The sequence below is a fragment of the Sebastes fasciatus genome, chromosome 8 (assembly GCF_043250625.1).
Source record: "Sebastes fasciatus isolate fSebFas1 chromosome 8, fSebFas1.pri, whole genome shotgun sequence".
NCBI lineage: Eukaryota > Metazoa > Chordata > Actinopteri > Perciformes > Sebastidae > Sebastes > Sebastes fasciatus.
The window spans coordinates 25,010,557-25,033,031 of record NC_133802.1 but is presented as its reverse complement, the minus strand read 5'-3'; the positions used below and the strand labels follow the sequence as shown (position 1 = coordinate 25,033,031).

The window sequence follows — 22,475 nt, the reverse complement described above, 5'->3', positions numbered from 1 at the left end:
GTAGGAACAACATGCAGTAGACTCATCCTCAGTGGAAAGTGTTCCCACAGAATGAATCAGCAAATGGTAGAAAACCCAAAGAGAAACACTGTCAGATTGATAGGATATATGATAGGTAAAATTCTGTGGGTTGTGTCTCTTTGGGAGGTTCAAAGGAAACATTAGAGTGGGAAGAAATTGAATGAAAAATTAAGACGGTATCAGCTGAGGTCGGAAGAACTTATGAAAAAGCATTTAACCAAAGACAGTATTCAGTCCATTAATACAGAATTTAACAGCATGATTCATCATTTCTTAAAGCCTTTGGCCAGAAAAAAAAATGAAAATGCATTAGTGCTCCTTTGTAAGTAATAATGTCATTGTTGTGAAATATACCCCGACGCGAAGGTCTTGCATCGCCCCGAAGGGGTTTATTTCACAACAATTGCCCGCTATCTGCACATTGTACGCTCATTAACACAAAAGCAAAACGCAAAACACTTCACCCTCATTTAAAATTATTACTAAAAGCCGCCCCAGGCTGCTAAAACGCACTCTGTGTGATCGGCCACTTACTGAGTTTTTTTCTTAAGAAAATGTGTTTATTTTGACATTTTATGAGTGTATTTTGGTGGTTCAGATATCTTATGTCATGGTTATTACTGTTATAGTGTTATAGAAAGTATCTTACCATGCAAGAATTTTTTGATATTCTTATATTTACTACTACTACCTTTCAAAAGTCTACTTTGAAACTGTAGATTGATTGAGATAACATCTGGAATGTTACATTCATGCACAGTTATATAGACGGGAAAAATCTGTGCCATTATTGGTCGTAATTGGTGAAAGCAGTGTTTTTGTTTTTGCAGAGGACTCTTTTAGGGGACTTTTAATTGCATTTCTACCTATTACATGTTACTGATGTTTAAACCATGCTCTGCTGTACGGCTTTTCACTTTCTAATGCAATTTTAATCTCTGTTGGCCCTACAATTTTGTGCATCCTCCCTCTTTCCCTTTTCCTCCTCCTCTGTACGTACCTCTTCATACTCTTCTTGCAGCCAGCTCTGCAGCAATGCAGTCCACCGAAAAGGAGGTGTGTTGGAGAAAAGCAATTATGTCACCTATAGTGCTGATGATGCATGTGAAGGTTGAGGATCTCGGAATCTTGGAAGGCGTTCACAACCTCGTGTCTGTGATGATGCACATCAGGAAATACAGCTGAGAGGGGTGGAGCTTTTTCTTCTAGCCCTGTTTATAATGTATGTTAATTGTGTGTACATTTCAAAACCAATTAAGTGAAACATGCAAAACAGCCTGTATAGATGGGGGAATACCCGTTAACATCAAAGAGGAGATTTCCCCCAAACGTGTTGTATATTCTGCATAATGAGCGCGTTAGAGAGAGAGCTCTGATTTTATTCTGCCATTCTCCGCCCCTGACTGACTCTTACATTATTTACGAAGTGGGGATGTGCACTGCACTGATGTACATTCCCTCTGCTGAAATGCAGTGAAGTGTCTGCTGCTGCCTGCATGTTAGGTCCATTACGGTATTCCACAGCTATCTAGCGGGGGAGCAGAGGAGCTTGACGGATGCAGAGATAGAGAGGAGAGATAGACGAGGGAAGCACAGATTGCTGCAAATCCATCACCACAGCAAAGGTGCAGTATTTTCTCTTTTCAGTCTCTTTCTTTAAAAGCATGTCATCTGTGAGTTACTTCAGAAATAAGCACAGATTTCTTATACAGTATAATATCATGTGAATGCTCAGTATATGTGTCCAGCCACAGGACTTCTTCATCATGTTGAGGAAGGGCTCAGAGCCGTTGAGGGGAGACAGAAAGGTCCTCCTGGATCTGGACTATGAGGGTGAAGCACAGACCACAGACAGCTATGGGAGTCTGCAGAACGGGATCTTCATTCCGCCAAGATATGTAAGCACTGTTTTACTTTTTTCCTCTATAATGCTGCAGCCTGTTTTCCTTTCATAGAGAATTCACATTGATATGAAACAATAACTGCACACTCACAGAGCAGCCATAACCCTGCTGCTCTGCTCATCCCTTCACGCCTCACTGACTTCTCTGAGATTTTGCAGTGGATCTGATATCCACAGGAGTACAATGTGGTATGACTTTGGTTCCCAACCTTTTGCCTTTTGTCATTAAGTAAACTGACGACTAAGGGACATATTTTATTGATATTCCATATTATATTCAATGCATAACAATAACAGTGCAGAATAACTGATAAACTGTGCAATTAACCCAAATAGTGAACGCAATAACTGCAGGAAGTTTGTGTGAAACAAGCGATTTGAATGACTTTTGAGCAGATCATTTCCTGTGAATATTGCATCAGAGATGAGTTATTTTTAGGAACTTTTAATACAATTCCCTGTCTGTATTATGTATTGTTTTGAATTTTTAACAACCATACATACTTAATAAGCTTCTTTTTTTTTGACGAATTCAGTGTTTTCTTCTCCCTGAAGCGTGGCCATTGTTCTATCAGCTCTTTGGTTGTTTTAACTGTGTACTTTTCTAATGCAGGATGAGGCTGTTTAGCAGAGAGGGAAGGCTCTGTGAATATAACTTGTGTCCAGGTCATCACAGTGGCCTTAATAAATAAGCCAAACTTTAAAAATGTAGTATTCTTCATGGAAATGAATGAAATGCTATAGGCCAACTGTATGTTTTAAAAAAGTTATCTTACACCTCTTAAAATCAAGAAGGCCTCGCGACCCCCCTGTGAAGATTTGGCGACCTGTAGTGGGTGTCAGGACCCCCAGGTTACTGTATGTCACTGGGAAAATAAAAAATGTCTCGTTGGGAAGCGCGACTTTACTGCACTGAAAGAGCTGTTTTCAATCATACTGTAAAAAGCTCAGTGATCATTTTCCATCTCATCTTTCTGGACTCATTATTGCAAAGTGGAGGCTTTTATGATGCTGAGTAATGGCTCAGGATCTTATGGGTTAAACCTCATCAAGAGCAAATTAACTGTCAATATACAGAACAAAGGACTTGCCTGCAGGAAAGGGAGTAAAAAAAGCAGTTCTCACTTTTTTTTTTTAATTAACAGATATTGATGACTCTGGATGCTTTTAGTTTTCAGCTGTAGCTGATGACGAAGAATTGGAAGGTGATAATCCCATGTATATTCACTGTAATACAAGAAGTGAGCAGCCGGTTCCACAGCAGGGGAACTACTTCAGAGATGGAAGAACCAAAATCGGTAGGTACTAGGTAGCATCAGCAGCTCGTATTAGTTGTCACAAGCTCAGTCCTTCATTTAATCTTTTGGACCTTTATGGTTGATCTGGGTTTAGACTTTGTGCTGGTGTGGGAGATCCGCTCGCGGAGGAAACGGCGAGGGAAGGCACACCTGGCACAGTGGAGGGAGAAGTTTGTTCAGAATCTGGAGAGCGCTGGAGTGCTCATGGAAAAGGTGCTGTAGATCAGATTATTCATCTTCTTAATAAATTCTAAATCAACTCATTATTTTTGTTGATTTTTCAAATTAACCACTTCTCTGTTGCCTCTCGTCTCTTCAGGAGGAAACGTCGAATGAAAAGAAAACAATACATTTTCTGAAGCTCAGTGCTCCTTGGGATGTGATGCTGTATTACGCTGAGGAACTCTGTCTGAGAGCTCCATTACAGGTTAGTGCAACTATTTATAGTCAAATAAGTCTAATATGAAGGTATAATCCTTAAGAGGATGGCACTGTCAGTCTGTCCATCGGTCCAGAATGAAATATCTGTCCTAATGATTTTGGTGATCTTCTGACCTTTCGTCTAGTGTAACCAGCTGGTCAAAGTTTTCACTTGTCCTGTGAAATATTTCAGTATGTACAAGATGAATTGCAATAGAAATTCATGGTTTTTATACATAGTATCCTGCTGACTTAAGGCATCCTTTGATTTCTCCAGTTGTGCCATCATGAGGTTGACATTTATTTTTTTGTTTTGGACTATTGGATGGCTTGCCACAAAATCTGGTACACATTTTGTCCAGTACTTTGGTTTATGACCAAAGACCTGCAAAACTAACCACATTCCCATCAGCCTCAGCTGTACTCGTTTGTGTTTAGTGCTAATTAGTAGGGCTGTCCTCGACCAAACAAATTCTTAGTTGACTAACATTCGATAGATTGTGACTAATCTATTAGTTGATTTAATCGACAGATCTGTAAAACTGAGTCTCTCCACAAAGAATCACACAAAAGCACCACTTTAAATCTTGTGTTTACCAGAGATGTGCTCCTACGTTTCTTAGAAATAAGTAAAAAAAAAAGCATAAAGAATTACTAATTGACTAAAGAAGACTTAGTCGACTAAGACCAAAATGACCGATTTGTCGACTAATCGACTAAGAGGGGGCAGCCCTACTAATTAGTTTACATCAGCATGCTAACATGCTAAACTAAGATGACAAACCCCTTACACACATACATATACAGTACATGGTACATATTATACCTGTTAAATATCAGCATCGTAGCATTAAATTTAATCGAACTCAACTGAAATGTCATTGGGCGCATATTAGCATGTTAGAATGTTTATGTTAAGATTGAGTTCAAAGTACAACCTCGCGGAGCCGCTAACATGGTTATAGACTCTAAAGCTGCCTTCACATGATAACAATTTGCCCTTCGCTCACTGTGAGGTAGAGCTCAGAGCCTTGCTGTGCTAGCAGGTATAATATGTCACCAAAAAGTGCGGAAGGAACGTCATTCGCTATTTCTAGGCAACAACAATAGTTGTAGCTGTTATCTCATTGGTTGCGCTTTGAAAGGTCAGCAGCAACCAAGGTCAAAGTTGAAATAATTTGAACTCTGAAGCGGCAATTTCGAGCGGTGCGGCATACCAAGGGTAGTGCTTCCGGCTATTTGGTCTCTCCCCATCGTAAAACTATAGCACAGCCAGCGCAGAGCGATTTTACCGCTGATCATGTGTGGGTGGCTATAGTGTTGTATTGTTAGTGGCGGAGTTCACCTTTCTTGAGCAGGGTTCAAATGCGTTCCCAGTACCCGCACACAAGGCATTCACAGGAAAAAGTACATGCAGGTACTGGACATGATGTGGAGGACAAAAGCCGATGAGTTGAGTGTTATCGTGTCGGACGCCATTGTTGACTGTAACTGAATCCTCTCTGCCAACGGTTTGTTTGGCTGTGTTGTAAACAGATACAAGCTGCCACTGAAATTTTAAGGATTGTAGTTATTTAAAGAGAAAGGAAGATTAAATGCTCTTCATCTTGAATGAATGTGTGTTTGACTTCCAGGCGCAGCCAAATCTGGACTTAAACACATCTGCTCGGGTTATGAAAAGACTATGCATACCTAACGTGATGGAGGAGTCGGTGCCAAACAGGCCTCTAGACTATTACACATGTGCCTTTCGCAAGTCAAAGATGAGCAGGTGAGTTCTTACTAATGATGGTAAATAATAGGATCGGTTAACAAAGTATCACAGTATATAAAAGTGTATTTCGGCTGAATGAATGTCTCTCTTCTACAGGTTCGTTGGCTGTGACAACCATGAAACCTACTTCACTAACACACAGAGACACCGTGTTGTGAGTAACAGGAATTCCTCTACAGTGCATGTACTCAGTGAAATTATTCTCCCATGGAATGAGAGTTTGTGTATTATTTCAGGTGTATGAGATTCTTGCCAGGACGGTATACGGCAAAAGGAAGAGGGCTGAGGTTGGTGTGGAGAGACTGGTAAATGAAGGGGTGTACACAGCAGCTTTCCCCCTGCACGAGGTCAGATATCATTTATCTGTTCTTTAATCGGATGTAAAGCGTGTGCTGTTTTCCCGCTCTAATCAACATGTTGGTTTTTTTCACAGGGCCCCTTTGAGCTTCCAAAGTATGAGATTCGTCCTGACGAGCTGAACCAGAGGCAGGTTATTTACCACTACTGGGCCCGCTGGTGCAAATGGTACAAGTACCAACCATTGGACCACATCAGGGAGTACTTTGGAGAGAAGATCGCACTCTACTTTGCCTGGCTGGGTAAATATAAATTCTTATTCATACAAATAAGATTCTATGCATTGAAATTAGTAGTTTTGGGGTGGGGGAAACATGGCGTTTTCTCACTTGTCATGCAGATGGCTCAGTTAAATATGGAACTTTGGTCACATAATAACAGGTAGTTGTATATGAGATAGAAAGAGAAGGGTGTAGCATACACAGCATCACACATTGTCAGTCGCCTTCTGCGACGCCAACCCGACCTCTTTATCAAGGACATTTCAGCACCAAACAGCAGTGTAATTGCACATCCCTGCATCAGCCAAGAGCTGCAGCCTAATGGAGCTTTATGTCTCTGCAGGTTTCTACACAGCGTGGCTGCTGCCAGCTGCAGTGGTTGGAACCCTGGTCTTTGTGTCTGGAGTCATGTCCATGGGTAGCAACACACCGGCGTGAGTCCACACACAGTCCGCATTTTAGTTGATTTAGTTAATGTGTCAAGTTATATTGGTCAAGTCTTAGACTTAGACTTACTCCACCTGTTTTACAGCCATTACGCAATGATTTGTATGCTATTGTACTAGTACTGGTAGTACTAGTAGTACTGTAATAGTACAGTATTAGTATTAGTAGTTATGATTCTGCTGAATCAGGCTGTACATTGTTTTTTTTAGAAAATTCCTGCATATTATACCTTTTAAGGGATGTCGGAATCACCTAGAAATTAAAACTCAACTCACACTCTTCCTCCCAAATTATGTAAAGCAATCACAGTTTGTGCTTTGATGCTTTGGTATATTTGTTTCTCAGTCTGCTCTGCATGAAAACAAACCCCATAATTATTCAATCCACATGGGGTATGTCTGTGCCCAATTTATTATTTATTATTTATCACCACAGTGGGCTCTACTTTTCATACACAGCATTTGTGGAGTCATTTCTCTTTCGGAGTAGGTGTACCTGAGAGTGTTTGTACCCTCATATTGCCTCACCAGTTGTTTTGTGTTTACCATTCTCTTTGTACTGCATCCTGTTGGTTTCAGTGACAGAAAATTCATTCCCACCATAAAGTAAAAAGGGAGGTTAGAGAGAGTGGAAGACGAGTCAATATCTCAGGAAGGAAACGACCGAATGCCTCCTGATTCATGAGGTTCATTAGTTCACACCATAGATTAAAGCCACTGATTAGTGGAGAATGGATGGAGAGCAGCCTGCGGCAACAAACTGCAGCAATCTTATGTGATAATGAACAATTAGAGCAGAATAACAATCACCCGTGGCATAAATAACGAAGATAGACGTCTCTCAGTGAGCGTTATTTGTGCAGCATGTGTAGTCATTGTTTCACTAGCTCATTGAATAACTGTAACAAGTGAAAGTGCAGTAGCTCTGTTTCCTGGCAGCGAGCTGGGAGACAGATTTCAACACCTTCCATCTGTTCTATTTTCTCACTCAATCGATATACCCGTGGTTTGTGTGAACTACAAAATACATCACTACTAATTCAGCCAATCTCTTATCTCTCACATTGGTAACTATAGTTTCTGTCAAATGTGCTCGGCCACCTGATACATCAAAATCTGAAAAGCAGTCCTGGTTTGAAAGCTTTAACACATGTTTTCTCAGTTGTGACTAATGTGTTTCTATGTGTCTGTCAACAGTAAGGACATCTGTAACAGCGGAGCCAGTTATCTGATGTGTCCTCTCTGTAACACATGCAAGGCCTGGAACATGTCTGACATCTGCACCATGGCCAAGGTAATGAACTTTCAATTCATGTCACTACCTCAGTTTCTTAATGCAAAGAGACTTAAAGTTGATGCACTCTGATTGCATTGCAGTTGGGCTACTTGTTTGACCACCCGGGTACGGTCCTCTTCAGTGTGTTCATGTCCTTCTGGGCCGTAACCTTCCTGGAGTACTGGAAGAGAAAGATGGCCACCCTGGCCCATCACTGGGACTGCATGGACTTCCATGAAGAAGAGGTCTCACAATCCTTCCTTTCTTGTTTGTTTTCAGTATGAGTATGACTTTAATGGTTCTTAGGTATGTCATGATTAAGGGACTAGCTGCAGACCTTAAGTCAATGGGAAGAGAGTTGGGTTTCCCAGGCATGAGGTGCATCCCTACCTATTGCGCCTTTAACTTTATTTAAAGGGCATTGTTTTATGTTTTTCTCAAATATAAACACCCACTCATCTGTTAGCAAAAAGCAGTGACGTATGTTATCAAAGTAAGCTAAACAATAAGGTTATGAATAATGTGAACATTAGCACTAGCTGAGTCAAAGTTAGGAAATAAGTGAAAGGGTTAGTTTGGCTTTTTTGAAATGTATACTCCCGCGTTCTGCAAGGTTAAATTACTGTTTTTGTGAATGTAGTCTGGTGGCTTTGAAGAGAGCGATCAAAGCAGCTGTGGACGGGAGTCGCGAATAAAGAAAAAAAAAAAAAAAATCAATATCAATTTAAGTGTACACTATATTTAGAATATATCACTGCTTTACCTCTCCATCAGACGGCCCTTTCCGACGAGGACCTGAAGCTGTTATATTACTGTCTTTAAAGCCACCAGACTCCATTCACCAAAACAGTAATTTTACCTCACAGAACACGGGAGTTGCTTGTCTACCGCTGCATCGATCCGTTAGTTTGTTTGTGTTATTGTGTGACTTTCGGATCTGAACTAACGTGGCGTTCCACAGCAGTACATTGCTTAGCTTCCGTGCTGGTACTCCTGTCTGCTTCTCCAAACTGGGGGCATGCCGACCACCATCTAAATTACTGTATGTAACGTTAATACACTGGCTGTAAGGATATGTAGCAGCGTCATCATGCAGAAACCTACGTCAGGTCACGTCAAACCAGCAAAGAGTGTGTCCATTGATGCTGATGTCATCACTGTGTTGCCTCAGGAGCGTCCTCGTCCAGAGTTTGCAGCCATGGCCCCGACGATGGAGCAAAACCCAGTGACTGGGGTGAAAGAGCCCTACTTTCCAGAGAAGACCAGGCTGTCCCGCATGTTCGGTGGCTCCATGGTCATCATTATGATGGTGAGACAGCATTATTTTAATGAAGTATTTGGGGTAACAAAAGGTTCTTTCCTTGTGTAATATATTGGTTTGCTGGTATCAGTCATTATGTCTGAGTCTCAGATAAGCCCGTCAATATCACCGACTTCTAATTTGATGAATACAGTACAGTTTGATTATTGTAATGAATTACTCTACTTGTTTTCTATGGAAATAATCACATATCAAGTCAAACTTATTCTCCTTTTCTTCTTTTTGCAATCATTGTCATTATACTTGGCTTCAGTGAGGAGTCTCTGTGTCTTTTTTGAGCTTTTACTTTTGTAATCCTGAAGAGAAAGAGAGGTGGGGTTCACACCACTGAATCCTGCAGTGGTAACTGAATCTTTCTCTAATAATGAATCCAGGTCATTTGCCCACAGGGCTGGATGTGATCTGATCATCTCAGCCATACACCGTACTGTACGCTCAGTCTCAGGATTAACTTGTTCCTGTTAAGGGATCTGAGGATCAGTTTCCCCAACCCTCCTCCTGACAATGATGATGGAGGTGGAAAATTGAAAAATTGCTACCATTGGCACCAGGTCTGTAAAGGCACACTGCGTAGAATAGTATCTATGACCACTTACCGGTATCTGGAAAAAGAATCAGCCGACTATGGGGAGTGGTGTAGATGATGATGGCTGCCCTCCATCTGGCTGTGATGGCGTGCCACATAATATGTAGCAGTGAAGGCGGGGAAACCCCCCACGAAGAACTACTTCACTGAGATGTTGTTCAGAATATTTCTTTGCTGTTTTCCTTCACAAAATCCACATTTTACCCAGTATCCCTGTGTGTTCCCTCTCAGCTGTGTGTTGTGATGATCTTCCTGGTAACGGTGGTCATGTGCCGCGGTATCATCAGCCTGATGATGTTCCGTACGGGGAGCCCCGTCCTGCGTACAGAGGTACATCAGAGCTGCACAAGGCATCTACAGTGGATGTGTGGATTTAATTTGTTCTATTTTGCATTCTATTTAAAAGCAGTGTAATGACCCTCTGAGGGTATGTGCATGTGTGTGTGTGTGTGTGTGTGTGTGTGTGCGCATATTAATATTCATACATGTGTGTGTGCTGTCCTCCCTAGGCAACGACCATAGCCAACATCTCCAGCAGTATTGTGAGTCTGGGCCTCATCCTGCTGATGGGCCGGGTCTACACTGCATTAGCAGAGCAGCTCACTAAATGGGGTAAGAATCAATACTGCTCTCTAACACCTCAAAGCCAAATGTTGTGTATTGATATCAGCCTCTCACTGGATCGCCACTAACTAAAAGACGAGACTCCTCAAAGAGCAGAGGGTGTCTTGAATTTGATTACAACATCTGTGGTGGTAATAATGATAATAATAATAACCATAAACTTTATTTGTAAAGCACCTTTCATACAAGAAATGCAGCACAATGTGCTTTATAAAAAAGGAAAACAGACAGAGGGGACATGAAAACAGGGATGAAAGGGTCACACTGTAAAGGACACAGGGTGTTGTATCCTGTACAGATTGTAATTTCCCCTGAGGCAAATTTGTGATTTTGGGCTGTATAGCCATACTGTATACATCAGTAACCACTGCAGCAGCATCAAAAGATCATCCATCCTCTCCTACTCTGTTTTTATCTTTCCTTTTCTACATCAGTGGTGGAGATTTTAATTTTTTTTTAGACGAAAACTCAAAGTGTGAAAACATGTTAGCAGGCTAACACCGTCTGGCATGCAAATTAGCACTGCAGTTACAATCTTCGTGGCTAAAAACAGTTACGAAGCACTGAAATGAACAATTCAGAGCAAAAAAGGCACATAAATAAACCATACATTTTGCCCCAGAGACACTAGAGGTTGTATTATATCACCTTTGCAGTTCAAATGCTTATGGGATTGCTTGACATCTCTCTTGATGAGAGAGAGTAAATGAAGCACAGATATATTTTCAGGTTTATTAATGTCTGTCTGATAAAGATTTGACTGCTCAGAGTCGTTGTGTTGATTTCACTCCATTTGCTCCTTTGGAGGATAATTCCAGTTTATTTCTTAATATATTCACCAAGATATTGCTGAGATCTCTGAACATGGTAACATTATTATTTTAATTTTACTTGAATGTCTTTAACACTGTGTCCATGTTTTTTTCTCTGTTGCAGAGATGCACAGAACACAAACCCAGTATGACAATTCCTTCATCTTCAAGGTGTTCATCTTCCAGTTTGTCAACTTCTACTCGTCCCCCTTCTACGTGGCTTTCTTTAAAGGAAGGTGAGACACCAGTCAGTCTCCACAGACACACGGACACCGTTGAGAAAGGCAGAACATTTTGTGCCAAATAAGATTTTAACTGTGTTACCTCTCTGTGTGGGCAGGTTTGTGGGTTACCCCACCAACTATGGGACCTTGTTTGGGATGAGGAATGAAGACGTGAGTCTATTAATTTACCGATAAATGTCAAAGAGAGAAAGTACTACAGATCCCTGCTATTTTATTTTTATCTAAGCATGTAGAAAATGTGATGCTCCATTGTGTCATATCTCTGTGTTTCTATTGCAGTGCGGTCCCGGGGGTTGTCTCATTGAACTGGCTGAGCAACTCTTCATCATCATGGTGGGAAAGCAACTCATCAACAACATTCAGGAGTTCATTATCCCGTAAGTTTATCAGTATCTCCGACATTATTATGATTTCTACTTTTACTAAACACCTCAAAGGGTATCAGACCTTTTTCAAACCTGCTTCACTTTGTCTCGTAGAGCTTATAAGGTATACGTATACAAGGTTTCCTCAACCAGACAGGAGTACAATTGAAATTGAAATTGTTGAATTTGATTATCACCTGGAATTCATAAATTGTCACAAGTATCAAATACATTAAATAGAACCGGATAAAATTGAATTAGCATAATACAATCATGTGATATTTGTAGTCTTAAAAGACTGCTTAAAATCCATAGTTACTTTTTTTTTTATCTGCATGACGTTGTCATTGTTTTTTGAGGTGTTGCATCAGACGGCTCTGCATCCTGATTGCAGCTCTGTTTGTTTGGTGCAGTAAAGCTCATCGACGTACCTCTGCAGCACTGGCACACTGTCTGTGTGTGTGTGAGTGTCTCCAGACACATAGCAGACCAGACAACAAGGCAGAATCAGGTTTCAGAGGGTTTTGGTAAACAAATAATATACTGTAGCAGAAAGCCACGGAGCCTTTAAAGAAACATTAAAGATAGTGTTCCTTAAGTTTTTGGCACCGAATGCTCCCCTCACAGTATGAGGCTTAACCCGCCCACAACATCAGCAGTAAAATCGCTCTTTGCTGGCTGTGCCATAGTTTTCCTATGGGGAGAGCGGTGTCGCCCAACTAGGCGGTAGCGCAGTTGACGGCCAGGTTTGTTGTTTCTGTTATACCGTAGCTGCGTCCCAATTCATCTGCGTCTTGAATCTTTCAAAGGACGTATTATTGCACAAGGCTTAATCTAACACTGACACTGGCAGCATCCTTCGGGTTGCGGCATCCGCCTCTTTGGATCAGCACACCTGTTCCAGTCCTACATTCTTGCTCATATCTGAGAGGATAGCTGCCACTGAAGAGAAGGAAGGGACACATTTTAAGTGAAACCTGTCCAGCACCTGATTCGTGTCCTACCTAAATACCGAACCATAAAAGATTGTTTGTGTGCTTTTTGTGTGAAAGTGGCCATGCTGTACAGATTTATTATTATTATGACAAGTGCAGAGTTTTTAGACAGATATTTGGTACAGCGGAGCAAGGATGAGTTACTGAGATGCCACAATAGAACAGTCTGAAACAGTTTTTGAAGGTTTCAGCCTCTGGGACTTGTTACTATGACAACAGCTCCAACTGAATCCAGATTTGAAGAAATGAAAAACCCATGCTCAGGGCAAAAATTCAAAACGCTGGATTGTAAGCTAACAGTTATCCATGTAATATAATATCTATGAATTATAGTTTGTATTCAGGGTGTATAAAATGACAACAATAGAGACACAAACTATTGAAAACTGTGAAACAAAAATGAAAGGCAGTGCTAAACTAAAATCAGAATCTCTACCAGCAGCTGTTGTTTATGAGTCTGACCCCGATGTGTTGAATATAAAAGTTCTATATTAACGCTATTGTCATGTTCATTTCATATTTCTAAGCTCTGTCTCTCTGCTCTGACAGGAAGGTGACGGCCTGGAAACAGAAGAGATCTCTGGCCAAGGTGATGGGAGATAAGGCATCCCATGAGCCTCAGCGCTGGGAGGAAGACTACCAGCTGGTGGAGTGTGAAGGCCTGTTTGAAGAGTACCTGGAGATGGGCAAGTATCTGCTACTGTATCTTAATGTCACTGACATTCAAATGTCTATAACATACAGTATGATGAACGTAGGTAAAAAAAAGGATAATGTAAGAAGTTTAAACTGTCTGACTCATTGTTCTGCAGTGCTCCAGTTTGGGTTCATCACCATCTTCGTGGCAGCGTTCCCCCTCGCTCCGCTCTTCGCCCTCCTCAACAACTGGGTGGAAATCCGTTTGGACGCCCACAAGTTTGCGTGCGAGTACCGCCGGCCGGTGGCTGAGCGCGCCCAGAACATCGGAGTCTGGTTCAACATACTGGAAGCCCTGTCGCACCTGTCCGTCATCGCCAACGTGAGTCCGTTGGAAACGACATCTATCCCAGACTGGATCCTGATCTCTTTTCTCCAACATCATTTTTTCTTCTCTTTTCCGTCTGCAGGCTTTCCTCATCGCCTTCACGTCAGATTTCTTACCTCGTTTGCTCTACCAGTTCAAGTTCGGTATTGATCTCAATGGATACGTCAACTTCACCTTGGCTTACGCCCCACTTAACTACACTGAGAACCCCATGTGCAGGTACACTGTGTGCTGATACTCTGAATGCATGTATTATAAGAGTGGGGAGACACTCTTTGGTTAAAAATTCAATGTTTTGCCTCTCAAATATGTTTCGTTTGATGTAATTTTTGCAAACAAAATGTCAAAGTTTCGCTTTTAATCTTGCTGACGTCAGATCACAGCGTTGACCAACAGAGGGTGGTATTACTGATGTTTAACACATTGTTCAGTTGTCATTTGCTGCTGTATGTTCTGCAGTAACTCTGTGTTTAATTTTATTTTAGATATAAAGCGTACAGAGACGACAATGGAAACTACTCACTGTTCTTCTGGGAGCTTCTCGCCGTCAGACTTAGCTTTATCATCGCTTTTGAGGTATGAATGGAGCTGCTTTGTCTCTCTATTTGCTCATTTGTTTCCTTCTGTGCCATGGAGTTCGCTTGCTTGTCATGGAGATAATTCAACTGAGCAAAGTCCATTCGCTGATAAAGGCGAGAAGCGGCTGACAGCTGTGGACTGTCAAAATATTAATTTCAAGGTCACCTTCAAGCTCCAACACAAATGTTGCTTTCCATCGTCTTAACATGTGACGTCCAACTGCTTGTGTACTCTGAGTTTAAACTTCAGATTTCGTGACAGGAGAGGCAGTTTTTGTCAGTCTGATGAGCTTAAAGGAACAGTGTGTAGCATTTATGGGCAGAAATTAAATATAATATTTATGAGTATGTTTTCTTTAGTGTTTAATCACCTGAAAATAAGACACATTGTGTTTTTGTTACCTTAGAATAAACACTTTATATCTACATACGTAGCAGGTCCTCTTCATGGAGCCGTCCGCCATGTTTCTACAGTAGCCCAGAACGGACAAACCAAATACTGGCTCTAGAAAGGGACAATTGTATTTTCACGTTTTTGCATCAGCCACCGTAGTTCTCCCTACAGACTTGGCACACGGGAGAAGTGTCTGTTCATCTCACCATGAGATGCTGCCAGATCCTACACACTGCACCTTTAAAGGTCTTGCTGTTTTACCCGTTTTCCCTCCTCCAGCATGTGGTGTTCTTCGTGCTGCGAGCCATCGACTGGATCGTGCCCGATGTCCCCGAATCCCTGGAGGTGAAGATCAAGAGGGAGCGCTACCTGGCCAAGCAGGCTCTGGCCGAAAACCAGGAGGCCCTGTTGGTGAGTCGAGGCCGAGGGGCCGCCCCCGCCCCCGCCCCCGCCTCTCCAGTCACCTCCAGCCCAGGTCAGTAGAACATGGGACACACACATACACACACAATGTAGTGCAACGGACACTCATTCATAAAACCTGACACTCTGGTTCTGTATTTCAATATTTAGGGCTTGAGCCACTCTTAGGGTTCTAGATCAGGAGTCCTCAAATGTTTTAATGCAAGGGAAGTATGAGTTTGTATTTGATAAGAGCTACTCCAAGAGAAGTTGATATAGTGTGTGCAGAGATAATAGCGGTGAGAGTGATCTATGATCAGTTATATCAAACTTAGCTCTCTAACTTTTATAATGTCTGGAGAATTCAAAGGGTCAGCTCACCCAAAGCATACTCAGGCTACATCCACACTAATATGTTTTAAAACGCATAACTTTTGCTACGTTAATGCCGAGCGTCCACACCACTCTGGGGTTTAAGAACCCCTAAAGGATGTTTGAAAATGCTGCTGATGACGTTTTAGTTTGAAAACTCTGGGGTTGCATTTTAATCTGGACAGGCCGAAACGGAGACCTTTGAAAACGATGACGCAGACACCCACGTTCACTTCTTCATACGGTCTTATCAGTCACTAGCTTTATGATATTTGAACTAAATATCACAATCATATTGTAAATGTTTGATGTTCTGCAGTATGTTGTCGTCCCATTTGGTTCCATACAGGTGTTCAATGAAACAAGGCACCAGTTCACAGTTCACATCCAGTGTTAACCTGTCACTGTTGATTCTCATAAATAAATTCCAGATTTTAAAGGTTTTTTAAAGCTCACACACATACTCACACCTCCACAGATTTGCAAAGCACCCGCGAGGTGCTCAACTAGCTCTTATTAACTCCCTACACTGCACGCAACATGATCATTAAAGGTAATCTGTGTGGGATCTTAGCCAAATGTGTCAGTGTCAGATGAATTTGATTACAGCCGTAGACCGGGCTGATGTCTGTTGGTGTAGTTTAGAATTCCCTCTATTAACACTGCTTGTTTAACTAGATAAAAGTGTGACAGAAATAAAATAAATGAAATGAAAAAGCATTACCTTGTGAGCAGGAAGTAAACAATAAACAGTAGAACAGTTCAAGCACCCAGCCTGAGTATCACAGCCTGTACATTCATACATGTCCTCCTCTCTGTGTGTGTATGTGTGTGTGTCCCTGTGCTCTGACCCATGCTGTTGTCATGTGTCCCATGTAGTCAATGTTGCTTGATGAGGTGAGTACTACACAACACGTAAGTAAATGGCATTCTCAAGAAGGATGTCATTATTTCAGTAACTATAGCAGAATTGATCAAATGACAATTTATGACCAATTCAGTGGTATTAACTCATGAAACCTATAATACTTACAGTACTGCAGCACAGTAACACCTATTGTCATTTCTCGCCACAACTATATTATCAATTGATATATGTGATGACTAAATAATATCTGTAAAAGACAAGGTCCTTGCTAGGAATTATAGTGACAGTTTATTGTGTTAAAGCTGTCGTCAGTCTCTCTGTTTTGAAGCTGTTTGTCGTAGTTACTGAGGAGGCGAGAGATGAAGAGTGACTGTTGTAGCTGCTCGACGAGGGCTGGGTAATACAGTTAAAATCAATATCACAATATTAATAGGAGTATTTTTTTAGATATTGCGAAATTAGGACGTCATAAAAAAACGAAGAAACAAAACAAGAAAAGAATTTACGAGATTGAAATCGTAAATTTACGAGAATAAAAATAGTCATTACCACGGTTTTGCACTCTACTATTTTTCTGATTTCTCGTAAATGTATGACTATAATCTCGCAAATTTGTTAGTTTTTTTATTGTAAATTTGCCACTTTAATCACAGGGAGCTTGAGTCAAAGTTTTTCTCTCGTAATTGTATGACTTTATATGTATATATATATATATATATATATATATATATATATATATATATAATTTAAAAAAATAATTAATTTTAGCACAGTTTTATTTTAAAACATGCCTTATTTGCCTTAAATCCTGAAATGTTTTAATCCTGGTTCAACCAGGTAAAGCACTTTGTAACTTTATTTTTAAAAGCGCTTTATAAATAAAGTTTTTATTATTATTATTATTATTATTATAATTATTATTATTATTTTTATCTCGCAAATTTGCCACTTAAACTCAGAGAATATCTAAGTTTTTTTCTCGATTTTAATCACAGAAAGAATCTTTTTCTTGGAATATTACCCCTGTCCCCCGGCTCTGTAGTTTTTTTTTTTTTTTTTTACCTACAATGGCCCTAATACGCCATCGCACAAAATAAATGTAATACGTAAAAAAAAAAATTCAGTACAATTACCTGTGTTCCAGTGTATTTAATTACACACGACTCTTAGATGTGTGAACATTTCTTGCTTGGAAGTCATTCATTTGACAGCATAATTTTTGTAAAACAATAAGGCAGTATTATCTTGTTATCATGATATGATACCACTCAGTCGATAAACGATAATATTGAATTATCGCCCAGCCCTATGCTCGACATAAACTACAAGCAGATACAAAACTTACTGGTAATTAAAGTAAGTGTCTGGACATGGTTAGCTAGTTTAGCATAAAGCCTGGAGGTGGCTAGCCTGGCTCCATCTGCCCAGTACTTTCTTTGCTGCATCACTGATGGCCTGATACAGTCCGTCCGCTTTTCTGCTCTGAGTTGAATTTTTTCGAGGCATTCAAGGAGTGAAAAACGCAGGGTGCATAGAGCAGAAAAACATGAGGCACTCAACAGCTCAAAACAATTACAAAAAGCTTCCCCAGGCTGCTAAAACACACTTCATCTGATTAGGGCCTAACGGCGCAATGCTACCAGACCTTGCGACCTCTACAAACAAGACTTTTGGAGGCAGCTCACAGTCACTGTGCCCAGCCGTTCAATAAGAAAGAGTTATAAACACATTACTCCCCTAAAACCAAACTTGTCATGTTTAAATTTCAGTTTATATCAGGGGTTATACAATTAAGATAGAGTATGTTAATTAGTAAGTTATTGAGGTGCTGCCAGGTGTATTTTTGACATTTGGACTGAGCCAGGCTAGCTGTTTTCTGCTATGTTAGGTTAACCACATCCAGACTCTAGCTCCTTACTTAACACACAGATAATGAGATTGTCATCTATTTTATATAGTCTCATTCTCGGGAAATAACGCATGTTTCTCAAAATGTTTTAAAACTCATGGTAATTGAAACAATCTGTTTTATCGCAAATGTCACTGAATATAAGAGGAGTAAGTATCAGCCAGCTGTTCAGTAGCATGTTGTAACAAAGATTGTCTGTCAGCGTTTTTTTCCCTCTCCATTCCTCCTACAGTAGTCAGTCTGACAGAACTAATTCTCTCCTCTGTCTCTCTGCTCCTTCCCCATTCCTACCGTGTCCAAACCCAACTGCACTGCCTCCCCTGAAGCAAGCGACGCGTCCTTTGGAATCATGAGTTAGGACTCCAGTGAGGAAAAACGAGTGGTTTGAGGGGATATTGGAGGAATAATAGACACTCCTTCACATCTGGAATAACATGAGTGAACTTTTTCCCTGATTTGAATACGTCTCTGCACTGGGATTTTGTTTTAATTTTATTAATATGCATACCGCTGCACAGATGTTATGATAAGCAGGTTGTGTAATGGAGGCTAAACTCACCCAAAACTTAGTTCACCCACCTTATCCATACTGGGAACTGACCCTACATCAACTGGGCCTAGCGGACACTCAAGAAACAGAACAAAAACGCCCTGAAAAATGTGATTAATATAGTTGCTGATGCGCTGCCCCCAATTTGCTTTAAGCCAGCATCAATCTGTTTATTTATTTTCTTGTCTAGGCAGTAAAAGTACTGCCTAAATATATATCTTAGGGCTGACAATCGATTAGAATTTTTAATCACGATTAATCGCATGATTGTCTGTAGTTTATCGCGATTAATCGCAAATTAAAGGCACATTTTTTATCTGGTCAAAATGTACCTTAAAGGGAGATTTGTCCATTTTTTATATTCTTATCGACATGGGAGTGGGCAAATATGCTTTCTTTATGCAAATGTATGTATATATGTATTATTGGAAATCAATTAACAACACAAAACAATGACAAATATTGTCCAGAAACGCTCACAGGTACTGCATTTAACATAAACAATATGCTCAAATGTTGTTATGGTGTTTGGGGGAAACTCCTCTTCCTTGACAAAGTTCCTCCAGTGCAAAAGTCGACAGTAAAGAACCAGTTTACGCAGGTTGTGTAGTGCTCCCCATCGTAGTATAGAAATAGAATAGGAGAAGAAAAGACATTCCCATTGAAATCAACGTAGCAGGACGGTCAAAGTGGCGGGCATTTTTATGTGTACCGTTGCCATTGCAACCAGGCTAACTTCCATATAAACTGAGTTATGGCAAGTCGCAGACTCACTGAGATGAGGTTTTGCAGTAAAACAAGCAGTGGAATAGTAATGTTATAAAGCACAGAGAGCCAGAGTTGATGAGTACAATTTAGAAACTTAATACTTCTTCCACACACTCTCAGGGGAGGAAAGCACATTGCTATCACCAGATGAGTGGCAACTTTGTTCGGCTCATTTTCTGTAACCAGTGAAGCGTTAAAGCATGTTGGAATTAGCAAGCTGCAAGCCACACAGCATGGTTAGTTAGCTATCTTGCTAATTCCACTATGCTTTAATGCTACACTGGTGGCCAGTTGCAGGTCTTGATCTAACCATCTCTCCGCCTCACTATCTAGCTAACTAGCCATCCGTGTCTGAAGCTGCATCTGCTCTCTCTTCGGCGAGCTGCGATCACACTTTACAGCCCTACTATCATGTGTTGTTACCATAACAACTAAGAACAATCGCCCTTTTCTTTTGTACCGTTAAAATGACTACGGAAAACTGTGCAATGAATGTTCTTCTCCTATTCTGTTTCATTGGTGTAAAATCAGCAGAGTGACCCTTTGAGTTTAAATTGTGGTTGTTTTCTTTATGATGACCTCTGACTTGAGATCAAAGTGCAACTACCTTTTATCAGTAGCTGATACTGTAAGACGGCAAAGAACCAACAGTGTTTTTTTCCCTGTTAATTTTTAATAGGCTTTGATTGTGAGCTGTTATTATTACGTAGATTATGTGATGTCTTCACTGTGATGAAGAACATCTGCACATCGTTTGCACTGTATGCAATGTAAATATATACTGTACATGTTTACTGTCCGTGGATGCTGAGCATGTCCGTCTTTTCTACTTGAACTCTCTGCAGAGTTAAGAGGATTTCTGAGAGTCGCTGCTGTAAGATACTGTAAACAGGAGTGAAATAGTACCTCCATATAGAACATATTTTGTGTGTGAGCTGTTTTGCATTTAGGACCTTTTAGACCAAAATAAATGTAGTTTTATGAATGCATATGCCTCCTCAGCGTGGGATTCTGATGTTCTCACTGTGCTGTAGGGATGAACTTTATGTTATCATGCTGTTCCATCTACCTTCTCCGCTTTCTGCTCGTTCTCTCCAAACAGCAGAGACCTGCAGACAGATAAAGAGGAGGCTGATTTATTAGGAGTCAGAAACAGACAGGTGTTCGTTGATGATTTCTCTCTTCCTCTCCCTCCTCCCCTCACAAACGAAACCAATGGCTATGGCCTTGGGCAACTCCTGTCTTTTACTTTATCTCCTCTTCCTCCTCACCCATTCTTCACCCTTTCCTGCACTCTCTCCTCCCTTTTATTTCACTTTAGTCATCCTTATTTTTTTTTAATATACGCTCTCTTTCCCTCCCTCTCCCAGCCACATTCATCTTCTGATTGTTATGATTGCGGTGCGTTCCTCTGCCATGGCCTGCAGGAAGAGTGAGTTAGTACATGTCAGCGAGCACAGGTATGCACTGTGGACACCGGCTGCCTCATTCACCGACTGCTGGAGCGAGGAAGGAGACGCTTGCATGCATGGACTGCAAAACAAAGCTCCACATCAGCCACAAGGTAACGATGCAACACGGCACGCCGAAGGGGACCAAAAGTATACAAAAAAAAAACACATTTCTGATGAGGCTGATCCATTTCTGAGACGTTGAGTGTGATGCAGATAAACTGCAGAGCTGGTGATATGTCTGAAATCAATATCATATATTTATATGAATATGTTTGCAATATTTATATACTGTAGCCTACATCACAATATGTACAATATATGCAAAATCACATACAAGAATCAAACTGATGCAATGCAATTTTTATGCATTAAGTCATAAAAATCCTGCATTACGCAACATGATAATTTCATCAGTACACAAATCCACTAAATGCTGATAATCAATATATTTTAATTATACCATATACGCAGATTTCATATTGAACATCAGCAACAAAAAAAAGAAACAGCCTCAGTTCATAATATCCCCAGTTGGTCCGTCATTACAAACTCAACATTGTGCAGCAAAACATTGTTCAAACCCACAAAACTGTATATTTAATTCTAGCGGAGATCCCAAAGGGCCCAAATATGTCTGGTTCTAATGAGCCTGCATGTGACATAGGAAGGGGAGCCAAATCTGAATTGTCTTGTTGAATCACATGTTTTCTGATCGAGGCAGCCCCCAAAAAACTGACTGGGTTGTCTTGTTTCACAGTTTTTTGGGTTGGTAGACACTCCAGATACCCAAATGTATGTGCCAGGACTGTCAAAGTTAAGGCGATAACACGTTAATACAAATTAATTTTAACGCCACTAATTTCTTTAACACAATTTTTAGGTTGTAGCGAGCTCAGTTTTAAAGCTAGTGAAGATACTGACGTCGTATGAAACTATAAAACCTAAAGAATCCATTGATACCAACCATGTCATACTAGCTAGGAGGTTGAATAACGCTCCAAATTTTGCCGAGGAAAAACTGGTATGACCATTTTCAAAGGGGTCCCTTGACCTTTGACCCCAAGATATGTGAATGAAAATGGGTTCTATGGGTACCCACGAGTCTCCCCTTTACAGACATGCCCACTTTATGATAATCACATGCAGTTTGGGGCAAGTCATAGTCAAGTCAGCACACTGACACACTGACAGCTGTTGTTGCCTGTTGGACTTGAGTTTGCCATGTTATGATTTGAGCATATTGTTTATGCTAAATGCAGTACCTGTGAGGGTTTCTGCACAATATATGTCAAAGTTTTGTATTGTTAATTGATTTCCAATAATAAATATATACATATGTTTGCATAAAGCAAGCATATTTTATCCACTCCCATGTTGATAAAAGTATTAAATACTTAACAAATCTCCCTTTAAGGCACTTTTCGAACAGATAAAAAAGGTGCCATTAATTTGCGATTAATCCTATTAATCATGGACAATCATGATTAATAGG

The 22,475-nt window shown here is 40.6% G+C and overlaps 1 protein-coding gene across 5 annotated transcripts; it reads left to right on the top strand.

The window, feature by feature from the left end:
• The first annotated feature begins 1,505 nt into the window (after positions 1-1,505).
• Positions 1,506-21,065, top strand: ano11 (anoctamin 11). Of its 5 annotated transcripts, XM_074644615.1 has the most exons (25): positions 1,506-1,646; positions 1,770-1,919; positions 3,096-3,222; positions 3,317-3,435; positions 3,542-3,649; positions 5,277-5,413; positions 5,513-5,570; positions 5,653-5,763; positions 5,850-6,015; positions 6,338-6,428; positions 7,638-7,734; positions 7,818-7,961; positions 8,888-9,025; positions 9,855-9,953; positions 10,133-10,235; positions 11,184-11,295; positions 11,400-11,454; positions 11,584-11,681; positions 13,214-13,350; positions 13,477-13,682; positions 13,771-13,907; positions 14,174-14,264; positions 14,940-15,135; positions 20,632-20,689; positions 20,900-21,031. In XM_074644615.1, the coding sequence occupies exons 2-24, from the start codon at positions 1,788-1,790 to the stop codon at positions 20,670-20,672; spliced, it is 2,703 nt and encodes a 900-aa protein (XP_074500716.1). In that variant the 5' UTR covers positions 1,506-1,646; positions 1,770-1,787; the 3' UTR covers positions 20,673-20,689; positions 20,900-21,031. The 5 variants fall into 5 exon arrangements, with proteins under 5 accessions (XP_074500716.1, XP_074500719.1, XP_074500717.1 ...); XM_074644618.1 differs by lacking the exon at positions 20,632-20,689 and having other exon boundaries at positions 20,900-21,065; XM_074644616.1 differs by lacking the exons at positions 20,632-20,689; positions 20,900-21,031 and adding an exon at positions 18,538-20,514.
• The last annotated feature ends 1,410 nt before the right edge of the window (positions 21,066-22,475 follow it).